This window comes from Schistocerca americana, chromosome 1, assembly GCF_021461395.2.
Source record: "Schistocerca americana isolate TAMUIC-IGC-003095 chromosome 1, iqSchAmer2.1, whole genome shotgun sequence".
NCBI classification, from domain to species: Eukaryota; Metazoa; Arthropoda; class Insecta; order Orthoptera; family Acrididae; genus Schistocerca; species Schistocerca americana.
The window spans coordinates 819,124,979-819,146,967 of NC_060119.1; the positions used below are offsets into that span (position 1 = coordinate 819,124,979).

General features: G+C 43.2%; 1 protein-coding gene across 1 annotated transcript in view; it reads left to right on the forward strand.

The window, feature by feature from the left end:
• The window catches only part of LOC124594428 (zinc carboxypeptidase A 1-like), a 66,966-nt gene extending 48,801 nt beyond the window's left edge, over positions 1 to 18,165 (forward strand). Inside the window, exons 6-7 of the mRNA XM_047132805.1 lie at positions 1,813 to 1,897; positions 17,966 to 18,165. Of these exons, the coding sequence (XP_046988761.1) occupies positions 1,813 to 1,897; positions 17,966 to 18,165 (285 nt within the window). The remainder of the gene's footprint in view (positions 1 to 1,812; positions 1,898 to 17,965) is intronic.
• The last annotated feature ends 3,824 nt before the right edge of the window (positions 18,166 to 21,989 follow it).

The following is a 21,989-nucleotide window of genomic DNA, read 5'->3' on the forward strand; positions in this document are numbered from 1 at the left end:
ACAGGACACAGCAAGTTTCCCAGAAGGTGAGACGAAACTCACTGGATCAGTTTCGGTTTCAGTGGAAGACAACACCTCGAAATTGCTGGTTATTTGGATGGATGCAACATCTTGAGATTTCCTGTCCCGTCTCCCCTGTACAGTACGCTTAGACCTTCCATTGAGAGGCCACTTACAGTCAAGTGGACGAGTAACGATGACTACTGTAGTTCCTCTCCACAGGAGAGGATAGTAATTGAGGTACTTCTGGTGTACAATTCTTGATAGCCCTCGCTACATACCAGTTCGCAGCAACTTCTAATCTCTTGAGTGTAATAGGAGTCGATTTCCAACTGATTACGAATAGCAATCAACTCATCCCCTACCCCAGAAAGCACACACAGTGAGGCTGCTTTTTGTCTCGTGCAATATTTTAAACAACAGTAAACAAATAGCTTATGTCTGGTGCAATATTTTACAGAATAATAAACAAATAAGTTGATACTGAGCTTGCTGTTTCTCGAACACCATAGGGATGAAATCCACTCACAAGTCCATTTCTGCCTGCCATATTAGTTTTAATAATGTGTGTTATTCGCTTGAATGATTGCTGTTTATGATCCTAGAGAGGGCATGCAGTTGATGACAAGTTTTATAGCATCGAAACACATAACATAATGGAACATCCGCGAACACTTCCGCCACTGACGGTGCCATTTTACACTTAAATAATCGGCAGACATGTGGATATGAGGTGGAGACGTTAATAAACATATGCCAAACTAACGTGTCACAGTCATTAGTTCAAGACGCTTTTACGGAGTCCAGCGAAGATCTGTGCCTACCGTAAACAGACATTTTTCATACTTTCCATAGGAACACATGAAGAATGCAATGCTCTCAGTACAAAAACGTTGGACAGTTTCAACTGAACTAATAGGAGACTACGTCAAAAAATAATTTTAACTTTTTTCCCTAAAACACAAACCCTCTCACTTAGGGATCAAAACATTTCACTTTGCTCTTGCTGTCGCCGCAGAGCCCGCACATAACACATATGACTAGTGGTTTAGAGTACCAGCGACAGACTTTGAGTCCTCCACGTTGCAGCTGGGTATTTTCACTGTTTCGCTAAGGAGGTGGGCCACCAAAAAGGTTTCAGGATCCTAAAACGGTTAGGATATCGTTCATATACACTTCATAATCTATTAGGAATCCTTATGAAACACACGTTTCTCCTGATGGAACGTCATCTGTGATAAATTCCGCTACAGCTGTAAAAATTATTTATTTCTGAAAAGGAAGAACGACCTCGTTTCAGGATCTGTTTCCCGTCTTCAGGTGCACGCTAAAATATGAGTCCATAAAAGATGCATAACTGAGGTCAAGATAGGTTAAAATATATTAAAATAATGCATCCCTAGTACATAACGTGACCTAGGATTGATGAGGATACTCTTTCATGCCATGTACCAGGGATGCACTACTTTAACGTATTTTAACCATAGTTATGCGTCCTTTATGGCTCACATTTTAATTTGCACCTGTGCACCTGAAGCTGGGACGCAGGTGCTGAAAGCGGTTTATGCCTCTCTTTTTAGAAATAAATAATTTCGATGGCTGTGGCGGATTTTGTCATTCATGACTTTATAAAACATTGCGGTTTGATAATTGTAGTTTGCTAAGAGTATTACCGGAAATGTTTCTTTCCTGACTCAATAACAGTAAGTGTGTATTAGTACAGTGGAATGTGAAACAGTTACTTGAAGACTTGGGTGAAACTTATCTTCATTGATGTAAGGTACGAAGCTAAGAAAAGTTTACGTTTTGCAGATGGAAGTGGCCGGCATATCGGCGGAAGCACTTTCTAGAAGATACGGCACCAAATATCAGACAGGGACTATCTTCGACGTCTTCGGTAAGTATGGACCTTTACACAGATAAAATACCCAATCTTTCAATAACGTGCGAGCACATGAGTTCTACTTCAGCCCGCAAACTAGTTCTCAGCTTTTTTTCATTCTCCGCAAGTTGTAGCTCAGTAGCACACTTGATAGTGGTAGAGAACGGAAATACCACATGAAATACTTCCCATCTTTCTCTTCTTTCATAGAAAATGATCTTAAATTTCTGAGTGGCACCACAATGAACTGGGCAGTTGACTCTCTCCCAGAGAAGGTGCAGACGATATTCACATTTCTGCACGAACTGTGGCCACACATTCTAGTGACGAATCCATCAACATAAAGTCTCTGTTTCTACATCGACTCTGTTTCCAATTTAACGCTTAAAATTTCTCAGCAATATTATCCGAAAATTGTTCGTGCCGCCGATATCGTTTGCTACTTCTCGCAATCAAATCTGTTAGGAAACATAGGACTACTGCACCTGAATTAGTAATCAGAGTTTCTCAGTCGTATACGAGTAGTTCGACCGCAGTTTAAGAAAAAGCTCTGTCTCAAGCCTCTGCGGCAAGCTTGCACCAAAGCGCAAATCATTTGACTGTTTATTATATTTTACTTTAAACTACGAGTAAATCATTTATAGAAACTACAAAACATAAAATGATTGGTTGATTGTTTATAAGAAACAATAATTTATTTTATTGAGCACTTCAGGCACACCTCTAAATGAGTTAAAATGAATAAAATTGCAGAGTAAAAGTTGCCAAATAGTTCCTTGTTTAGTCAACATTATTGTTATCATTTTTTTTCACCCCATTACCAGGTTGAACAGCAGTTACAAAAGAGAAGGAGAGTCCAGTTTGTGGTATTAATGCACTCATATTCTAATTCACGAAGCCTGGCGCACTTTGTGTAATTTTACACCAGCATAAGCAGTGTTACATAATCGAGGTGCGAGAACGTTGTTTGTCAGGTAGTGCGTCTGTGGCTGACTGAAAGACTCTGGAAAGATCTCGATGACTTACTGCCTTCCACCCTTGCTCCTCTTCCGGCGACCGTGCTAAAGATATTGTCCTACCGTCTATTTGGCACCTAATTTCTGAAAGATATGCTCCATGAGGGGGAAACACTCAGTTACAAAGTTCGAAGACTTTCTCGAGTAAGTGTGAGAGGCACATATTCGCTTCTTCGAATATATCTTTGACTTTGCTATTGACTGGACACAATGCCTTTCCCGTAGGTTACGCAGGCACGGAAAAAAGTTTGGTCCCCTGCTTGAGCAGTTGAAGGTAAACTGTGTCAGGAATTTTCATTCGCAAACACATTCCAGCTTACAAGAAAAGATGCCCCAAAACTTCGTTATTTCTGGGGAGCCGGTAAGCAGCTGCACACTGCATCTTCACAAAATCTAATATTTCCACATCCTGAGCTTCGTCCTCATTAATGTATCGTTTATAGTTACTGTCTGGCGACGTACGAGTCAGTGGTTCAGCTCACACTTGAGGCAGTTATTTATGATTCGACGTTTCTAATCTCTAGTTCTTACTTATTTAGGAAATATTATTTGCTGGAATATCACATATTTGTGTAAATACGAGCACTCTCTACTGAAGCAGAGACTTTGTTCAACAACCGTGCTTTCAGTTTTTAGTGTTACTTCTTGTTGTCTTTGATCTGTTTACTGTTACTTGATTTCCGATGTAAAGTGAGAATATCAATTCATTCGCGTCCTGTAACTTCTACAAGAAATGTAACTGAGGAATTTTTGAAGTCAAAACATGGGTCTCTGGAGCGCTGCCGACCATATTAATGACCTTCTCATGTGCCTTACCACTCATATTGGTCACGACCATCAGGTGTGTTCTATTTCACACTGCACACCTACTTACAGTAGGTGTAGAGGCAGAAAAAGAAAGGAATGATGTAACACTAACATCTGGTTAAGAATACTGACAGAATTCAGAGTCAGTTCATTTAAGTAACGATCTAGGTGTTACAAACCTTTACAACAAGTCGTACTTATCTGCATGTTGAAGAACATACGTTTTTGAATGCTTAACACCAAAGCTGCTTTTTATTTACTGGCTGACTAGTTTTGGGCTTTTCTATTTCCACAAGATCAGAGATTACTGATAATAAATTGATAATAAAATAATATTGATAAGAATATAATAATATAACATATAATATAACAATAGAATAATAAATAGTATTGATAATAAAATAAATTGATAAGAAAATTTTTTGCATTACGTCTACATCTACATGGTTACTCTGCAATTCACACTTAAGTGCCTGGCAGAGGGTTCATCGAACCATTTTCATACTACTTCTCTATCATTCCACTCTCGACTAGCGCTTGGGAAAAAGGAACACCTAAATCTTTCCGTTCGAGCTCTGATTTCTCTTATTTTATGATGATCATTTCTCCCTACGTAGGTGGGTGTCAACAAAATATTTTCGCTTTCGGAAGAGAAAGTTGGTGATTGAAATTTCGTAAATACATCTCGCCGCAAAGAAAACCGCCTTTGTTTCAGTGACTGCCACCCCAACTCGCGTATCATATCAGTGACACTCTCACCCCTATTGCGCGATAACACGAAACGGGCTGCCCTTCTTTGCACCTTTTCGATGTCCTCCGTCAATCCTACCTGGTAAGGATCCCACACCGCGCAGCAGTAATCCAGCAGAGGACGGACAAGTGTTATGTAGGCTGTCTCTTTAGTGGGTTTGTCGCATCTTCTAAGTGTTCTGCCAACAAAGTGCAATCTTTGTTCCGCCTTGCCGAAATATTATCTATGTGATCTTGCCAATTGTAATTCCAAGGTATTTAGTCGAATTGAGAGCCTTTTTATTTGTGCGATTTATCGTATACCCAAAATTTATCGGATTGTTTTTTAGTACCCATGTGGATGACCTCGGACTTTTCTTTGTTTAGTGCCAATAGCCACTTTTCGCACCGTCTATAACTACGAACTGTCTCTTCTCTGAGAGGAAATCACGAGTCCACTCACACAACTGAGACGATACTCCATAAGCACGCAGTTTGACATATGTCAAAATTACGGTAACACGACAAACAAGCCAGCACCACACGCAGTCTAATCCAATACGTACAAGTTCTCCCTAGTATGTAAATATCGTAGTCCTTCGGATCACATGATGATGGGCAATGAAGGTACCACAATTAAGAAAAATACCAGTATATACCTATGGAACGTATATTAACTTAATACTGTGAGGGTTAATTACAGCTGTGACTTATTTTAATACAGATTTGAAATACAGTTAAGTGTGATGAAATAAATATAACGGTCCACACCAAGAACATCCTCAATACAAATTCATAAGCATTTACCCATATTTGACACATCCACTCGCAATAAATTTGGTTTCTTTAGTAGGTGGCGTTTTAAAATACGCAAAGCCCGAAACTAGTCAGCCAGGAAACAAACAGTAGTTTCGTGTTAACCATTTAAAAATTTTTCTTCAACCTGCAGATATTTGCTTGAAAAGATTTAATGGAACCACAGTAGACCTAAATCAGGATGGTTGGATGGCGGTCTGGGACCTGCTCCTTCCAAAAAAGAGAACGATATCTGGCCGCTGCTACTTAAGATCGATCTGTCCCGTGTAGTTCATTTGTCTGATCTTCCGAGTTAAAGTGCAAGAAGTCTGCAGTGGACTGGACCAATTTAGTGTTTATATTAGAATTGTAGTACAATTGATGGAAGGCTAATTTCCAAACGTCAGTAAAGAGCAAATAAAAGATTCTTCACATGTGAAGCGAACTTGAAGATACCTTGCCGTATAGTTGGAAGTCTTGAATTATTCCCCGCAAATGATCTACTGAGTGACTACTGTGCACATCAAAGCAAGATTCCCTTTCGTTGTTCACAGAGTACCGGCTTTCTCTAAGCGTGTGTTTATGCACTTCGTCGGATGGGAATTTGATTGCAGCTGGGTAAGGTCAACAGAGAACGACCAGATAAGGAAGACCATGTTTTTTGATTAAAAGTGCACTTCCTTTTCGGCATAGTTCCCTTTTGACGTTTCACGAAGTCGTTCCATGCGATTGAGAATTGTTACAGAGACCAATGGTTCCCTTACAATTTGTTTCAACGCAGGCTATAGTTGCCTGATAATTGCGCAGATATGGCAACGTTGGAGAAGTAATTTATTATCCATCGGTGCTCGCACTTCTTTGAGGTGTCGGGTCACACACACTGTGGGATCCATCAGCATTTAAGTGAACTTTGGGACTTCGACGACGAATTTCGAGCTCAAAACATCAGACAGCGACGCACAGTATCGGTTGAATTTTCGTAACAGTGGCAACATTTTGGATTTGATTTCAATTAGCATCCTAAAAGCAATATAGTTATTTCGTGTGGCTCAACGGCTTGCTGTAGGTCTTTCAATTGGAAGCCACTTCGGCAACTTGCGTGCCCTTAAACTACTCTAATTATTCAAATGGGGAAAGGTGACGTATAGCTTCACTTGGAATCAGAACTGTGCGTCGTTCCCGACGAATTTTCACATCAGAGGTGAAGGCTAGGTTAAAGAGAGACTGAAATATTCTGCAATTCGCCCGGGATTCGATCCCCAACCTTTCGATTTCTACTTGCGTGCTTTACCTCTAGACCATCATCTGTGCCTGCCGTTTTGATACGACTAGTGCACCTATCACCATTAAGAGAAGTATGACACAGAGTGAAGTCCTCTTTATTATTTAAAAACAAAGAATAGTGGTAAGACATACCACTTTGTCCTACTTGAAAGAATACACACCTCGACATTCTTAAAAATCTGAATAAAAAGAAGTATTTTGCAGATCATGTTGTCAACTATATGTACCAACACAATAAAAGTAAAGAACAGTTGCATAAATGAGAACATTATGTCTCTAGGAACCGTGACCACTGTAACTATAATGAAAGAAGAGACGGTATGGGTCACTTGGAGTGTTTTATATGAATAATTGGCTTCGACCCGTAGTACCGGTAATCTTCAGATTCACATAACTATTACTCTGAGGCGCAGAAATTCATCAGGGCGAGAATTAGAACGTATCAAGCGTCTCATGCGGCGTCATTCCTCGATATAATTTAGTTGCTAATGACTCCATGCATGCACCAGGCCAAGAACTTTTTACGAAGCGTTGGATTAGAAAAATCATCATATGGGATGGTCGAACCCGCCGAAAAGGAGCACATTTAACCACCAGAAACAGTGATATGGCTGGTAACCAGCACCCAGAGACAACCGCATGGAGGCAGTGCCACTGTTGTATACCTACCGTCTGTGTAGAGCAGGGGTCCGAACTGGCACGACTTTCCAATTGTCGAGCGCAGGTTACCCCAGGTTGTCAGCTAGTTACCGTAGTGAATTTGCAGAGGAAGGAAATCCTCTAGATATCTTCAAATCTTACAAGAGTTATTAGCAGGTTGGTTTCAAAGTGTTACAACCCAATTATCAATGCTCTGTACAGAATGTTCAAGTTTTCACAACATACTGGGTGAACATTAGGAAAACCGACAAGTTACAGGAGCGTATTCGTGACTACAAACAGAGGGACATAGAGTCCACGAACGTGTGTCCGAAAACGTATTGTAACTACTGTAGATGGCACTGACGAATATCAATTCCTCTGGCCGCATGCTATGTATTCATTGTGTGTTGCAGGCTGGGTGACTGTCGCAGCGTATTGTAAGCAGCAGAATGGTCGGAGTTTTTGTACGGCCCAGTAGATGGAAATGGTCGAGAGGCAGCACGGTTACACCAAAACAAGTACCCTCACAGCCACCAACCATACCACACAACATTTCAGGCCCTTTTCGGGCGACTGTCTGAAAGGAGCCATGATCACACAAACGCCAAAAAAGGGCTTGAAATGTTGCATGATACGCCTGGTGTCTGTCAGGGTACTTGTGTCGGTGTAGCCGTCCTGTCTCTCAGCCGTTTACAGCTGCTTGGCCGAACACAAAAACCATCTCCGCTTGTTCCCAACACGGATACCGGACCATTCTGCTGCTTCCAGTATGCTGTGCCAATCAACAGCCTGCGTCACACAAGGAACACACGGCACGCGGTCAGAGGAGCTTCCATTCGTCAGCTCCATCTATCGTGGCAGCGATAAATTTCCAGACACACGTTCATAGGACCTATTTTTCTCCATTGCCAGTCAGGAATTCGTCCCTGTAGTTTGTCGGTTTCATTCGTGTTCAACCTGCATATAGAAGGAAATAGTGTAAAATTCCAAAATCCGTCCAAGAAATTTGTTCCAAGTTCAACTTAGTCTTCCCTAGCGAGTACACATACGCGCTACATTTAGAGCGTATTATTGATGTTGTGTCATCCACATATGAGGCGGGTTCCCGGGTTCAGTTCCCGGCGGGGTCAGGGATTTTCTCTGCCTCGTGATGACTGGGTGTTGTGTACTGTCCTTAGGTTAGTTAGGTTTAAGTAGTTCAAAGTTCTAGGAGACTGATGACCATAGATGTTAAGTCCCATAGTGCTGAGAGTGATTTGAACCACATATAAGGGTTTGAGTAGTTCACAAACAACTTCAGGGGTGTGAATATCTTGCTTTCAACCCACGTGCTATGTCGTAGTTCCGATTACTGCTTTCGGATACTACTGGCTACCACTGTATGTTCAGTCTGATACTTCAAGAACTAGATGTACTGATAAAAGACAGAATTCTGGCTCCACAATCACCGTATTTGGACTGCAGTTGTGAAGTGTGTCGAAAAAAAAAAAAAAAAAAATAAGACCATTTGTCCCTGAAGCATTTCTCCAGCAAGCCATAGCTTTTATCGTATTCCATATTATTCAAATTGTCAGCCCCAATAGCAGAGTGGTCAACGTGGCGGATTGCCGTCCTATGGGCCCGGGATCGATTCCCGGCTGGGTCGGAGATTTTCTCCGCTCACGTGGCGTCGAATGTAATAAGAGCTGCACCAAGGCGGCCGGAGCTGCCCCACAACGGGCCTCCCGGCTAATGACGCCAAACGCTCATTTCATTTTTTTATTCAAGTTGGCAGTGGAGTAAACCACTGTCTAGGATTTCATGCTTGAATATCCATGAGGATCATGATGGCAGGTGCAACTAGGGCCAAATTGGCATTATTCATACTACTGTACGTGTTTGGATATGCAAGTGATTAGCATTTCAGCGCAACCGCACAAAATAGGTAAGTAAAATTTGCACAGCGGATTTCTCATTTAGATGTCGAATTCGAGTAATGTTTATGACAAAGTCGTTTCATAGCTAGTGCAAGGAAAGGAAACGTGTGGCAGCACCTTAGCCAGAAGTCGAATCGTGACTTATCGAGACGGCATTTTACTGTTCCCCGATACTGCGCACAGACACGTTCTGCTTCCCGAGTCAGGAAGTAGACTTGTTTACATCAAGGCAAGCATCCATGCTGACAATATAACGGCGTCAGGGGCAGTACGGATTGTCAGCGTGGCGACGTTGTTGCGGCTTCCTTTGATGGGGCGGTAGAGAGAGGCGCGTCACAACAGCACTGCACACAGGAGTGGCACAGCGTCCTCTCTTCACACGAGTCCCGACTCTGCGTGCAGTCTGTGTGTGGAATTTCCGCGGAGAACGAACGTTGCCAGATAGCGCCCGTCATCCTCATACGGGCGTAGCACAAAGCTGTGAGGTTCCGCTGTGGACGTAAACACAAGCACTTCAGGATCGCATAGTTGGTGATTTGAGGAGCATACGTTAAACTCGTGACGTGTTAAGGCCACTGAAGTGACATTGTTTTTCCACACAATAGCGCCAGCCAGCGTGCTGCCCATGCTGTTTCGATTCAGAGCGTGTTTGGGTAGCGCACTTTGTAGCACGGTCTCCTGATCTCACCCACTGAAAACACATAGACTTGGGTTGGCTAGAGACTGGCACCCTACCACTCTGAAAACACTGTTACTGATGAAATCTGGCACAGACCTGAAGCAGCATTGGTTGAGTTATCTCTGACTGTCATCGAAGCGCTGGCCGGTGTGGCCGTGCGGTTAAAGGCGCTTCAAAAATGGTTCAAATGGCTCTGAGCACTATGCGACTTAACTTCTGTGGTCATCAGTCGCCTAGAACTTAGAACTAATTAAACCTAACTAACCTAAGGACATCACACACATCCATGCCCGAGGCAGGATTCGAACCTGCGACCGTAGCAGTCGCGCGGTTCCGGACTGCGCGCCTAGAACCGCTAGACCACCGCGGCCGGCTAAAGGCGCTTCAGTTTGGAACCGCGTGACCACTACGGTCGCAGGTTCGAATCCTGCCTCGGGCATGGATGTGTGTGATGTCCTTAGGTTAGTTAGGTTTAATTAGTTCTAAGTTCTAGGCGACTGATGACCTCAGAAGTTAAGTCCCATAGTGCTCAGAGCCATTTGAACCATTTGTCATCAGAGCTCAGTTTGACGCGGCGCACTGTTGATGCAACAGGTAGCAGGACATGGTGGCCGTTGTGCAGTGACAGTTTTCGTCCGAAGCGCTGAGCGAGTTTAATCATTTGTTGGGAAGGGCATGTCAGCTCAACCCACTGCTGTATGCCGTCCATTGCACGTTTAGTGACTATACTGCTACATGCAGCACTGCATCGCAGTCTCCAAGCATCGTGGGTGTAGGAAGGAAGAGTTTGCATAGCCAGGTACGAGACATTGTTTACAACATAATTAAATTTACGTTGGAAGAGGCAAAAGAGCGGATAAAAATCCCATCACAAAGTGTCATAGAATGAGTTCAGACTGCTAGTGGTATTTCACTTCAGACAACAAGAAGGGTAAAGAAAGAGGGCGTAAATTAGTTACCACACCTCTGAAGGTTTCTCTACTTCAGGAAAAAAAGTGGAAGAAAGAGAAAAATCTTTCATTTAGATGATTTTGACTTGTAAGTTGTGCGGAGATTGATACACAATTTCCAGGTGACAAGCAAACAGCATTCCACATTAATGTCCCTTTTTTCCATAATAACTAAATTTGTCTTTTTGTGGATGTATTTCTTCATTACGGTACCTACTCCATAAATTAGCCCTCATGTATGTTTTTTAATGTTTTTTAATGTCAATGCATTACTTACACATTTTTTGTTATTAACGTATCTAATATACTACTGGCCATTAAAATTGCTACACCATGAAGAAATGCAGAAGATAAACTGGTATTCATGGACAAATATATATACTAGAACTGACATATGATTATATTTTCACGCAATTTGGGCGCATAGATACTGAGAAATCAATACACATAACAACCACCTCTCGCCGTAATAACGGCCTTGATACGCCTGGGCAATGAGTCAAACACAGCTTGGATGGCGTGTACAGGTACAGCTGCCCATGCAGCTTCAACATGACACCACAGTTCATCAAGAGTAGTGAATGGCGTATTGTGAAAAGCCAGTTGCTCGGCCTCCATTGACCAGACGTTTTCAATTGGTGAGAGACCTGGAGAATGTGCTGGTCAGGGCAGCAGTCGAACATTTTCTGTATCCAGAAAGGTCCATACAGGATCTGCAACATGCGGTCGTGCATTATCATGCTGAAATGTAGGATTCGCAGGGATCGAATGAAGGGTAGAGTCACAGGTCGTAACACATCTGAAATGTAACGTCCACTGTTCAAAGTGCCGTCAATGCGAACAAGAGGTGACCGAGACCTGTAACCAATGGCACCCCATACCATCACGCCGGGTGATACGCCAGTATGGCGATGACGAATACACACTTTTAATATGCGTTCACCGCGATGTCGCCAAACACGGATGCGACCATCATGGTGCTATAAACAGAACATGGATTCATCCGAAAAAATGACGTTTTGCCATTCGTGCATCCAGATTCGTCATTGAGTGCATCATCGCAGGCACTCCTGTCTGTGATGCAGCGTCAAGGGTAACCGCAGCCATGGTCTCCGAGCCAATAGTCCATGCTGCTGCAAACGTCGTCGAACTGTACGTGCAGATGGTTCTTGTCTTGCAGACATCCCCAGCTGTTGACTCAGGGATCGAGACGTGGCTGTACGATCCGTTACAGCTATGCGGATAAGATGCCTGTCATCTCAACTGCTAGTGATACGAGGCCGTTGAGATCAAGCATGGCGTTCCGTATTACCCTCCTGAACCCACCGATTCCATATTCTGCTAACAGTCATCGGATCCTGACCAACGCAAGCAGTAGTGTCGCGATACGATAAACCGCAATCGCGATAGGCTACAATCCGACCTTTATGAAAGTCTGAAACGTGATGGTACGCATTTCTCCTCCTTACACGAGGCATCACAACAACGTTTCGCCAGGCAACGCCGGTGAACTGCTGTTTGTGTATGAGAAATCTGTTGTAAACTTTTCTCATGTCAGCACATTGTAGGTGTCGCCACCGGCGCCAACCTTGTGTGAATACTCTGAAAAGCTAATCATTTGCATATCACAGCATCTTCTTCCTGTCGGTTAAATTTGGCGTCTGTAGCACATCATCTTAGTGGTGTAGCAATTTTAAGCCGGTAGTGTAATGTAAAATTCCGAAAACCGTCCAAGAAAAAATCAGTCTTCCCCGGCGAGTACACATACGCGCTACATTTAGAGCATATTATTGATGTCGTGTCATCCACATATGAGGGGTGTGAATATCTTGCTTTCAACCCACGTGCTATGTCGTAGTTCCGAATACTGCTTTCAGATACTACTGGCTACCATTGTATGTTCAGTCCGATTCTTAAAAAACTAGATGTACTGATAAAACACAGAATTCTAACTCCAAAATCACAATATCTGGATTGCAGTTGTGAAGTGTGTTGCAAAAACAGTGATAGAATAAAAGACCGTTTGTCCCTGAAGTATTTCTCCAGCAAGCCATAGCATTTATCGTATTCTGTTTTATCTATATGGGCAGTGGAGTAAACCACAGTCTAGGATTTCATGTTTGAATATCCACGGGGATCATGAAAGCAGGAGCAACTAGGGCCAAATTGGCGTAATACATACTACTGTACATGTTTGAATATGCAAGTGATTAACATTTCAGCGTAACCGCACAAAATAGGTAGCAGTAAGTAAAATTTGCACAGCGGATTTCCCATTTAGATGTCGAATTTGAGTAATGTTTATGGCAAAATCGAGTCATAGCTAGTGCAAGGAAAGGAAACGTGTGGCAGCACCTTAGCCAGAAGTCGAATCGTGATGTATCGAGATGGCGGTTTACTGTTCCCCGTTACTACACACAGACACTTTCTGCTCCCCGAGTCAGGAAGTAGACTTGTTTACATCAAGGCAAGCATCCATGCTGACAATATAACGGCGTCAAGGGCAGTACGGACTGTCAGCGTGGCGGCGTTGTTGCGGCTTCCTTTGATGGGGCGGTAGAGAGAGGCGCGTCACAACAGCGCTGCACACAGGAGTGGCACAGCGTCCTGTTTTTCACACGAGTCCCGACTCCGCGTGCAATCCGTGTGTGGAATTTCCGGGAAGAACGAACGTTGCCAGATAGCGCCCGTCATCCTCATACGGGCGTAGCACAAAGCTGTGAGGTTCCGCTGTGGACGTAACACAGTCGATTTCGCATAGCTGGTGATTTGAGGAGCATCCGTTAAATTCGTGACGTGTTAAGGCCATTGAAGCGACGTTATCTTTCCACAAAATAACGCCAGGTAGCGTGCTGCCCATGCTGTCATGACCAACCTCGATACAGAGCGTGATTGCTTAGCGTCCTTTGCAGCACAGTCTCCTGATCTCACCCACTGAAAACACATGGTCTTGAGTTGGCGAGAGACTGGCACCCCACCACTCTGCAAACACTGTTGTTGATGAAATCTGGCATAGATTTGAAGCAATATTGGATGAATTATCTATGTCTGTCATCGAAGCTCAGTTTGACGCGGAGTACAGCCGAGTTAGAGCGACTGTTGCTGCGACAGTAGCCGTCCAGTGCACGTTTAGTGATCGTACTGCTGCACGCAGCACGGCATCGCAGTCTCCAAGCATCGTAGGTCTACATCTACATCTACATATGTATACTCCGCTAGCCACCAAGCGGTGTGTGGCGGAGGGCACAATTCGTGCCAAAGTCATATTTCCCCCCTCTGTCTTACTCGCGGATCGCGTGAGGGAAAAACGACTGTCTAACGCCTCAGTACGAGCTCTTATTTCCCTTATCTTTGAATGGTGATTATTGTGCGATTTGAAAGTTGGTGGTAATAATATATGCTCTACATCCTCGGTAAAGATCGGATCTCGGAATTTAGTGAGCAGCCCCTACTGTTTAGCGCGCCGTCTATCTGTAAGTGTGTCCCACTTCAAACTTTGTATGAGATTTGCAACGTTCTCGCGATAGCTAAATGTACCAGTCACGAATATTGCCGCTCTTCTCTGGACCTTCTCAATCTCTTGAATCAGGCCAATTGGTAAGGGTCCGATACAGAAGAACAATACTCCAAGGCTGGACGGTGTTGCCGAGCGGTTCTAGGCGCTTCAGCCTGGAACCGCGCGACCACCACGGTCGCAGGTTCGAATCCTGCCTCGGGCATGGATGTGTGTGATGTCCTTAGGTTAGTTAGGTTTAAGTAGTTCTAAGTTCTAGGGGACTGATGACCTAAAATGTTAACTCCCATAGTGGCTACTCAGAGCCATTTGAGTCAATACTCCAAGACTAGACGAACTAATGTATTGTACGCTATTTCTTTTGTTGAAGGACTGCATCGCTTCAGGATGCTACCAATAATCTAGAGTTCGCCTTACCCGTTACTTGTGCAATATGATCATTCCATTTGAGATCATTTCGAATAGTCACACCCAGATACTTGACGGACGTGTAGGAACGGAGGTATTCAAATGGCTCTGAGCACTATGCGACTTAACTTCTATGGTCATCAGTCGCCTAGAAAAAAAATGGTTCAAATGGCTCTGAGCACTATGGGACTCAACTGCTGAGGTCATTAGTCCCCTAGAACTTAGAACTTGTTAAACCTAACTAACCTAAGGACATCACAAACATCCATGCCCGAGGCAGGATTCGAACCTGCGACCGTAGCGGTCTTGCGGTTCCAGACTGCAGCGCCTTTAACCGCACGGCCACTTCGGCCGGCAGTCGCCTAGAACTTAGAACTAATTAAACCTAACTAACCTAAGGACAACACACACATCCATGCCCGAGGCAGGATTCGAACCTGCGACCGTAGCGGTCGCTCGGTTCCGGACTGTAGCGCCTAGAACCGCACGGCCACTGCGGCCGACGAACGGAGGTGTAGGAAGGAAGAGTTCTACATAGCCAGGTACGAGACATTGTTTACAACGTAACTAAATTTTCGTTGGAAGAGGCAAAAGAGCGGATAAAAAGCCCATTAAAAAGTACCATAGAATTTCAGGCTGCTAGTGGTATTTCATTTCCGACAACAAGAAGGGTAAAGAAAGAGGCCGTAAATTAGTTACCACAGCTCTGAGGGTTTCTCTACTTCAGGAAAAAAGTGGAATAAAGAGAAAAAATCTTTCATTTAGATGATTTTGACAAGTAAGTTGTGCGGAGACTGATACACAATTTCCAGGTGACAAGCAAACAGAAAGTCTCTTTTTCCCATGTTAAGAGGAAATTTCTCTTTTAATGGATGTATTTCTTCATTACGGCACCTACTCCATAAGTTAGCCCTCAAGTATGTCAGTTTTTTAATGTCAATGTATTACTTACACATTTTTTTTGTTATTAACGTATCTAATATTAGCTGTTACTCACCGCATCGCTCGCATATCAGTAGTTTTGTTATAATGTCGTGTGACTAGGGACTCACGTCGGGCAGACCGTTCGCCGGGTGCAAGTCTTTCGATCTGACGCCACTTCGGCGACTTGCGCGTCGATGGGGATGAAATGATGATGATTAGGACAACACAACACCCAGTCCCTGAGTGGAGAAAATCTCCGACCCAGCCGGGAATCGAACCCGGGCCCTTAGGATTGACATTTTGTCACACTGACCACTGAGCTACCGGGAGCGGACTTTTGTTATAATGAGCTATGGTGAGTAAGTAAGGTAGTAATTTTAGGAGACATCTGTGTACGAAGAGGTGTAGAAACATATGTATAAAAACTGTAGTGTCAGTTTGTACGTACATAATGAATGTACTTCTATGATTTTGCTGTATGTCAAATTTGGAAACATGCTTTATATTTTCGATTATAATTAAAAGCGCCTTAGTTAATTACATTTGTGCAGAAGTAGAGTTTTTAGGAGTTTCTCTGGATCGCCTAGTACTGCAAGTGAGATTATTCCATAGAAGCAACCCATCCCACCGAATAGTTCTGTAAAATCGTTTGACAAAGATTGCAGGTTGCGCGCCTGTCATTGCGGAAAGCGGGCGAAGAGTGTGTCGTAGCATCAGCATTTTTCCCGGCCGCAACACCCACCGCTACCGCTCTCCCCACCCAAGTTCAGCCTACTGTACCACGTTATTCTGAGTGGACTTCGCACCCTGCATTCCCGAGCTCACCTAAAAAATGTCGTCACGTTTCTTTGCTATTATACTGTGTATGCACAATAAGTACATTGTAGTTATTTTCGTCCTTTCTGATAGTGCAATTTCAGTTGTTGGTACTGTAGTTTAATGTTATATTACACTACTGGCCATTAAAATTGCTACACCACAAAGATGACGTGCTACAGACGCGAAATTTAACCGACAGGAAGAAGATGCTGTCATATGCAAACCTTTTCAGAGCATTCACACAAGGTTGGCGCCGGTGGCGACACCTACAACGTGATGACAAGAGGAAAGTTTCCAACCGATTTCTCATACACAAGCAACAGCTGACCGGCGTTCCCTGGTGAAACGTCGTTGTGATGCCTCGTGTAAGGAGGAGAAATACGTACCATCACGTTTCCAACTTGTAGCCTATCGCGATTGCGGTTTATCGTATCGCGACATTGCTGCTCGGGTTGGTCGAGATCCAATGACTGTTTGCAGAATATGGAATCTGTGGGTTCAGGAGGATAATACGGGACGCCGTGCTGGATCCCAACGGCTTCGTATCACCAGCAGTCGAGATGACAGGCTTCTTATCTGCATGGCTGTAACGGATCGTACAGCCACGTCTCGATCCCTGAGTCAACAGATGGGGACGTTTGCAAGACACCAACCATCTGCACGAACAGTTGGACGACGTTTGCAGCAGCATGAACTATCAGCTCGGAGACCATGGCTGCGGTTACCCTTGACGCTGCATCACAGACAGGAGCGCCCGCGCTGGTGCACTCAACGACGAATCTGTATTCACGAATGGCAATACGTCATTTTTTTCGGATGAATTCAGGTTCTGGTCGCATGACCAGAATCCGTGTTTGGCGACATGGCGGTGAACGCACATTGGAAGCGTGTATTCGTCATCGCCATACTGGCGTATCACGCGGCGTCATGGTATGGGGTGCCATTGGTTACACGTCTCGGTCACCACTTGTTAGCACTGACGGCACTTTGAACAGTGGACGCTACATTTCAGATGTGTTACGACACGTGGCTTTACCCTTCATTCGATCCCTGCGAAACCATACATTTCAGCATGTTAATGCACGACCGCATGTTGCAGGTCCTGTACGGGCCCTTCTAGGTACAGAAAATGTTCGACTGCTGCCCTGGCCAGCACATTCTCCAGATCTCTCACCAACTGAAAAATTCTGGTCAATGGTGGCCGAGCAACTGGGTCGTCACAACACGCTAGTCACTACTCTTTATGAACTGTGGTATCGTGTTGAAGCTGCATGGACAGCTGTACCTGTACACGCCATCCAAGCTCTGTTTGACTCAATGCTCGGGCGTATCAAGGCCGTTATTACGGCCAGAGGTGGTTGTTCTGGGTACTGATTTCTCAGGATCTATGCACCCAAATTGCGTGAAAATGTAATAACATGTCAGTTCTAGTATAATATATTTGTCCAATGAAAACCTGTTTATCATCTGCATTTCTTCTTGGTGTAGCAATTTTAATGGCTAGGGGTACTTTGTTCAAGGTAAAGGCTGGAGCGTAGTGTGATTAGCTACATTCCAAATTAATCTCTTTCCGCGTACTGACCTGCCCGCTTCGTTGCAGGAGGCGTGTCCGGGAGCAGCGTGGACTGGGTGAAGAAGTGGCTGGGCGCGCGCTTCGTGTTCGAGTACGATCTGCGCGACACGGGCGGCTTCGGCCTGCTGCTGCCCCCCGCGCAGGTGCGGCCCGCCGCCGAGGAGACGGCGGACAGCCTCGTCGCCATGATGCGCGAGGTGCTAGCCCGCACTGCAGCTCCACACTAGCTCCGCTCGCAGCAGTAGTGTGCATCTAATTTCCAGTAGAACAAATTCAAACTTAGACCTACCAATGGACCTACCGCCTCATTCACTGCTTTCTTTTACACCAGGGGTGTTCAACCTGTCGATCGTGGTCGATCAGTCGATCGCCGTGGCTTTATGAGTCCATCGTTCGAAACCTTTGTTCGAAATTTGTTTAAATATCAGTTCGTTGACAGTGGGTGTTACGTACAGTATTTGTAGGTAGTAAATCTGACTAGACTGTCTCCATCTCCTTCGACTCCACCTGGATTTAACCGTCCTTAACTCTCGCGTCGAGCAACAGTCTTTTCTCCTGCATTTGGGCGTGAAAAATGGGTGCAGCTAAACGGAGGAAAACATGCCAGTATGGACACCTGCTACTGCACATCCAAGATCGATAGCTGATACAGGTATGGTTCTAAACAGATTTAGAGGACTTCAACCATCGATAAAATCTTTTGTGTCTGAAAGAGAGGAAGATTGCTCACAACTGTAGGGTCTGAGCTGCTTGTTGCAACTACCATTTGTAACTGATATGACAGTGAAACTAAATGGCAAAGGGAAAGATCAGAGTATCGTAACTCTTACGTTTTGCATAAGGTTTTTCATGCAAAAAATTGACCTCTTGAAACTACAGTTACAGAAATTAAACGCGCAACACTTTCCTCAAATACAGTCAGAACGGTCGGAATTTTGGGTAGTGCCGCGCCAAGCTACAATGAGCCAATGATGTTTCGGAAGGCATACGCCGTCCTCCAGTCTTCTGGCAAACTGTCTGTGTCTCGCAGTCTGTCACCTTATATGCCCACTAGGTGACAGTTAAAGCTTAAATCCCCATAACGGCCGCTCCATAGCAGTTTAAGCGCCTCATAACCCTGTTACTGCGTGGCCCGCAGCTCGCGCTCGCTGTACACCGCCGCCCCAAGAAATGCAACATCTTGTCGCTCCCGTTTCCCTACTTCCAATATAAGGTTGCCAAGCTGCACTGAAAAAAGAAACCCCTATCAAGAATCAAGAGATTTCGCCCCACATATACTTCGATTGTCTCCTTGATTATTCTGTCTTAGAAACCACTCGGCAGACAAGTGGCGTGGAGTGGCCACTCAGTTTCAGGCGCCATGTTACGGATTGCGCGGCCCCTCCCGCCGGAGGTTCTAGTCCTCCCTCGGGCATGGGTGTTTGTGTTGTTATTAGCACAAGTTAGTTTAAGTTAAAGTAGTGTGTAAGTCTAGGGACCGATAACCTCAGCAGTTTGTTCCCTTAGGAATTCACATATCTGAACTTTTATTTGGCAGACAGGTGACAGATATCTTATGAACTGTAAGTTTCTCTGATCAAGGATGTTCTGCCACTTCTGCTTAAACTCACTGGCGGAGTCTTAATTTATGTATTTGTTCTGTAGAACATGCAGAGAAGTACTTTTCTGTCTCCATACATTGTGCCGAACATAATAAAGAATCTGTATTTTCTGCACTGTGTATGTCAATAACTCAGGGACTCGCATACATTTGCATTCGAAAAATAAAATATTTTATAGCTCTTCCAAGATTAATATGTTAACACTGACATAAAATATATTGAATGTGAATTAAACTTGGTAAAATAAAGTAGGACATACACATACTATGATTTTTCTTAGTTTAATATCTTTTATTTCGCTTCTGTGTCTTTTATTTTAAAATCACATGATATGGGCTGGAAATACGTACAACGAATCGTTTCACAGAGTACAGCTATATGTAAATTCTAGGCACATTTGTACATCAAATTCTCTTGTCTGCTCAAAAACATTTTTATTAAAACATTTATGGAATTTTGGTACATAACTATTCATTTCCATTCACCAATATTCATTTAGTATATTTGATAAATATTTAAAAATAAATAAGGACGAACATTGTTTCTGCTGTACCACACAATTGCTTCTGCACCAAACTGACTTAATCTCAAAGTTATTACAAGGGTGCATCTTCTGCTCTTGTTTTGCTAAATATAAAATTTAGTTGATAATTTATAATATGGTATAAAGGTTAAAGGTACATTGTTCACTTGAACACGTAAATGCGTATGTTTTACAAATTTATACTCATGCACTGTTTTATGAAGTCTGCGACGCTATTAGTGGAATAATGACATAAGGAAGATGTTCCAGAAACAGAATCATGTATTAATACAGTCACAAAATGATATTGTTCTTTCCAATAAAAAACTCTTCATGGAGTATATTTATCGATAGTGACGGAGTTTGAGAACTAAAACATTTTCACAGATAGTCAGGTATACTGAATATACCAAATACTATATACTGAATATAACAAAAGAGCAAGGGTTTTACAAATTTATGTGTGGTAGTTCGCTGGCAACGGTAACATAATTAGATATATTTTGAATGATTGTCCTGTTTTCTGGTATCTTGCTATTTTAGGAGAAATCAAGCATTGGTAGTCTAAGCAATCATGTTACTATTCTCTTTCGAAACTAATGGATTAATTGTAAGTAATACAGACACTGACTGCTCGGCGGTGAGATTGCTGCAGTAGTCTAATGCAAGAGCCGCAGTCGGAAAGAGTAATGATTGAGGTTTAAATGAGAGTCCAGTCGATCATATCTACATTGCCTACTGATTCTTTGAAACTTTCATAGTGCTGGAATGGTCCTTTGTCTTGTTTTTTTTCCTAATACAGTTGTAACAAGTCACCTAAAAAAAGAAGTATTATATCGACACCTAAAGAACTTCTGTGCTCAGTAAAAGAAAAAAAAATTGTTTGGTGACCATTAATACCTAAAATGTCATATTCTTGAGCAGCCATGTAAGAAAATATCATAACTAAAATCTTCGCACCAGAAAAGCAGTAGTGGTAACCTACTGCATGTAAGCACTGAAGAACAATATCTCAAGGAGAACATTCTGAAAGAAGAATAATCGCTTGTCAGGAATGGTAGTTGGCACCAATTACTTCTTCGAAGGTAGTTTTCGCCTCATTTACATTTAAAATCAGTTTAATTTTTGATGGGTTCATTCGTTCATTTTGGTTATTTGCACCCTCATTTGTATAATATTCATCATTTAAACTTCTTCTGACTGGTGCTACAGTCAGCAGGTGCGTAGGAACTCTAATGTAGCGTCACACTTCATACGTCAACTACTTTGATACTTCGCTAGTCTGTTTTTAAGGGTCATTAACAACTGTGTGATTCCAATATTAACGACTCTATAGCATCTTACTGTGTCAAATAAAAGAAGAATTTTCAGCACATGTCTCAATGGCACGCTTTTTTCAACATTTCGATCGTTCTCTTACAACATCATTTATTTAAGACACCTCATTATGTACCTGAAACGCATACTACCTTTTCTCTACAGAATACTCAAGTTTCACTACGGTCTTCGTTTTTGTGTATTTTGCTATGGGTGAAAGATTTTCTTTATTACTTGTCGCAGCAGACATTTCCAGTAACATGAAACTTTACTCGTGGATAATATCTACCGATCAAACTCCTACTGTTGCCTGTTGGTTAAATTTCAAGATGAACCTTGTACATTGAGATGACAGTGCTTATTAATGTAAAATATTTGTGTCAGCTGAGAACTTCATGTCACATTGGGGCTTTATAAGCCAGATAACAATCAAAAGCCGTGTTCTTCCATCAAAAATTGCGCTCTTATATCTGAGTCATCTCGCCTCACTTTGTTTTGACTCAAGTTCTTGTCATGTAAATTGAAGGTGGCGGGTCCGCGGAGGGAGGAAGCGAAAGGAAATGAAGGAATTCGTCATGTCAGCTGCATTTGGACTTTATGTGGAGTCAGC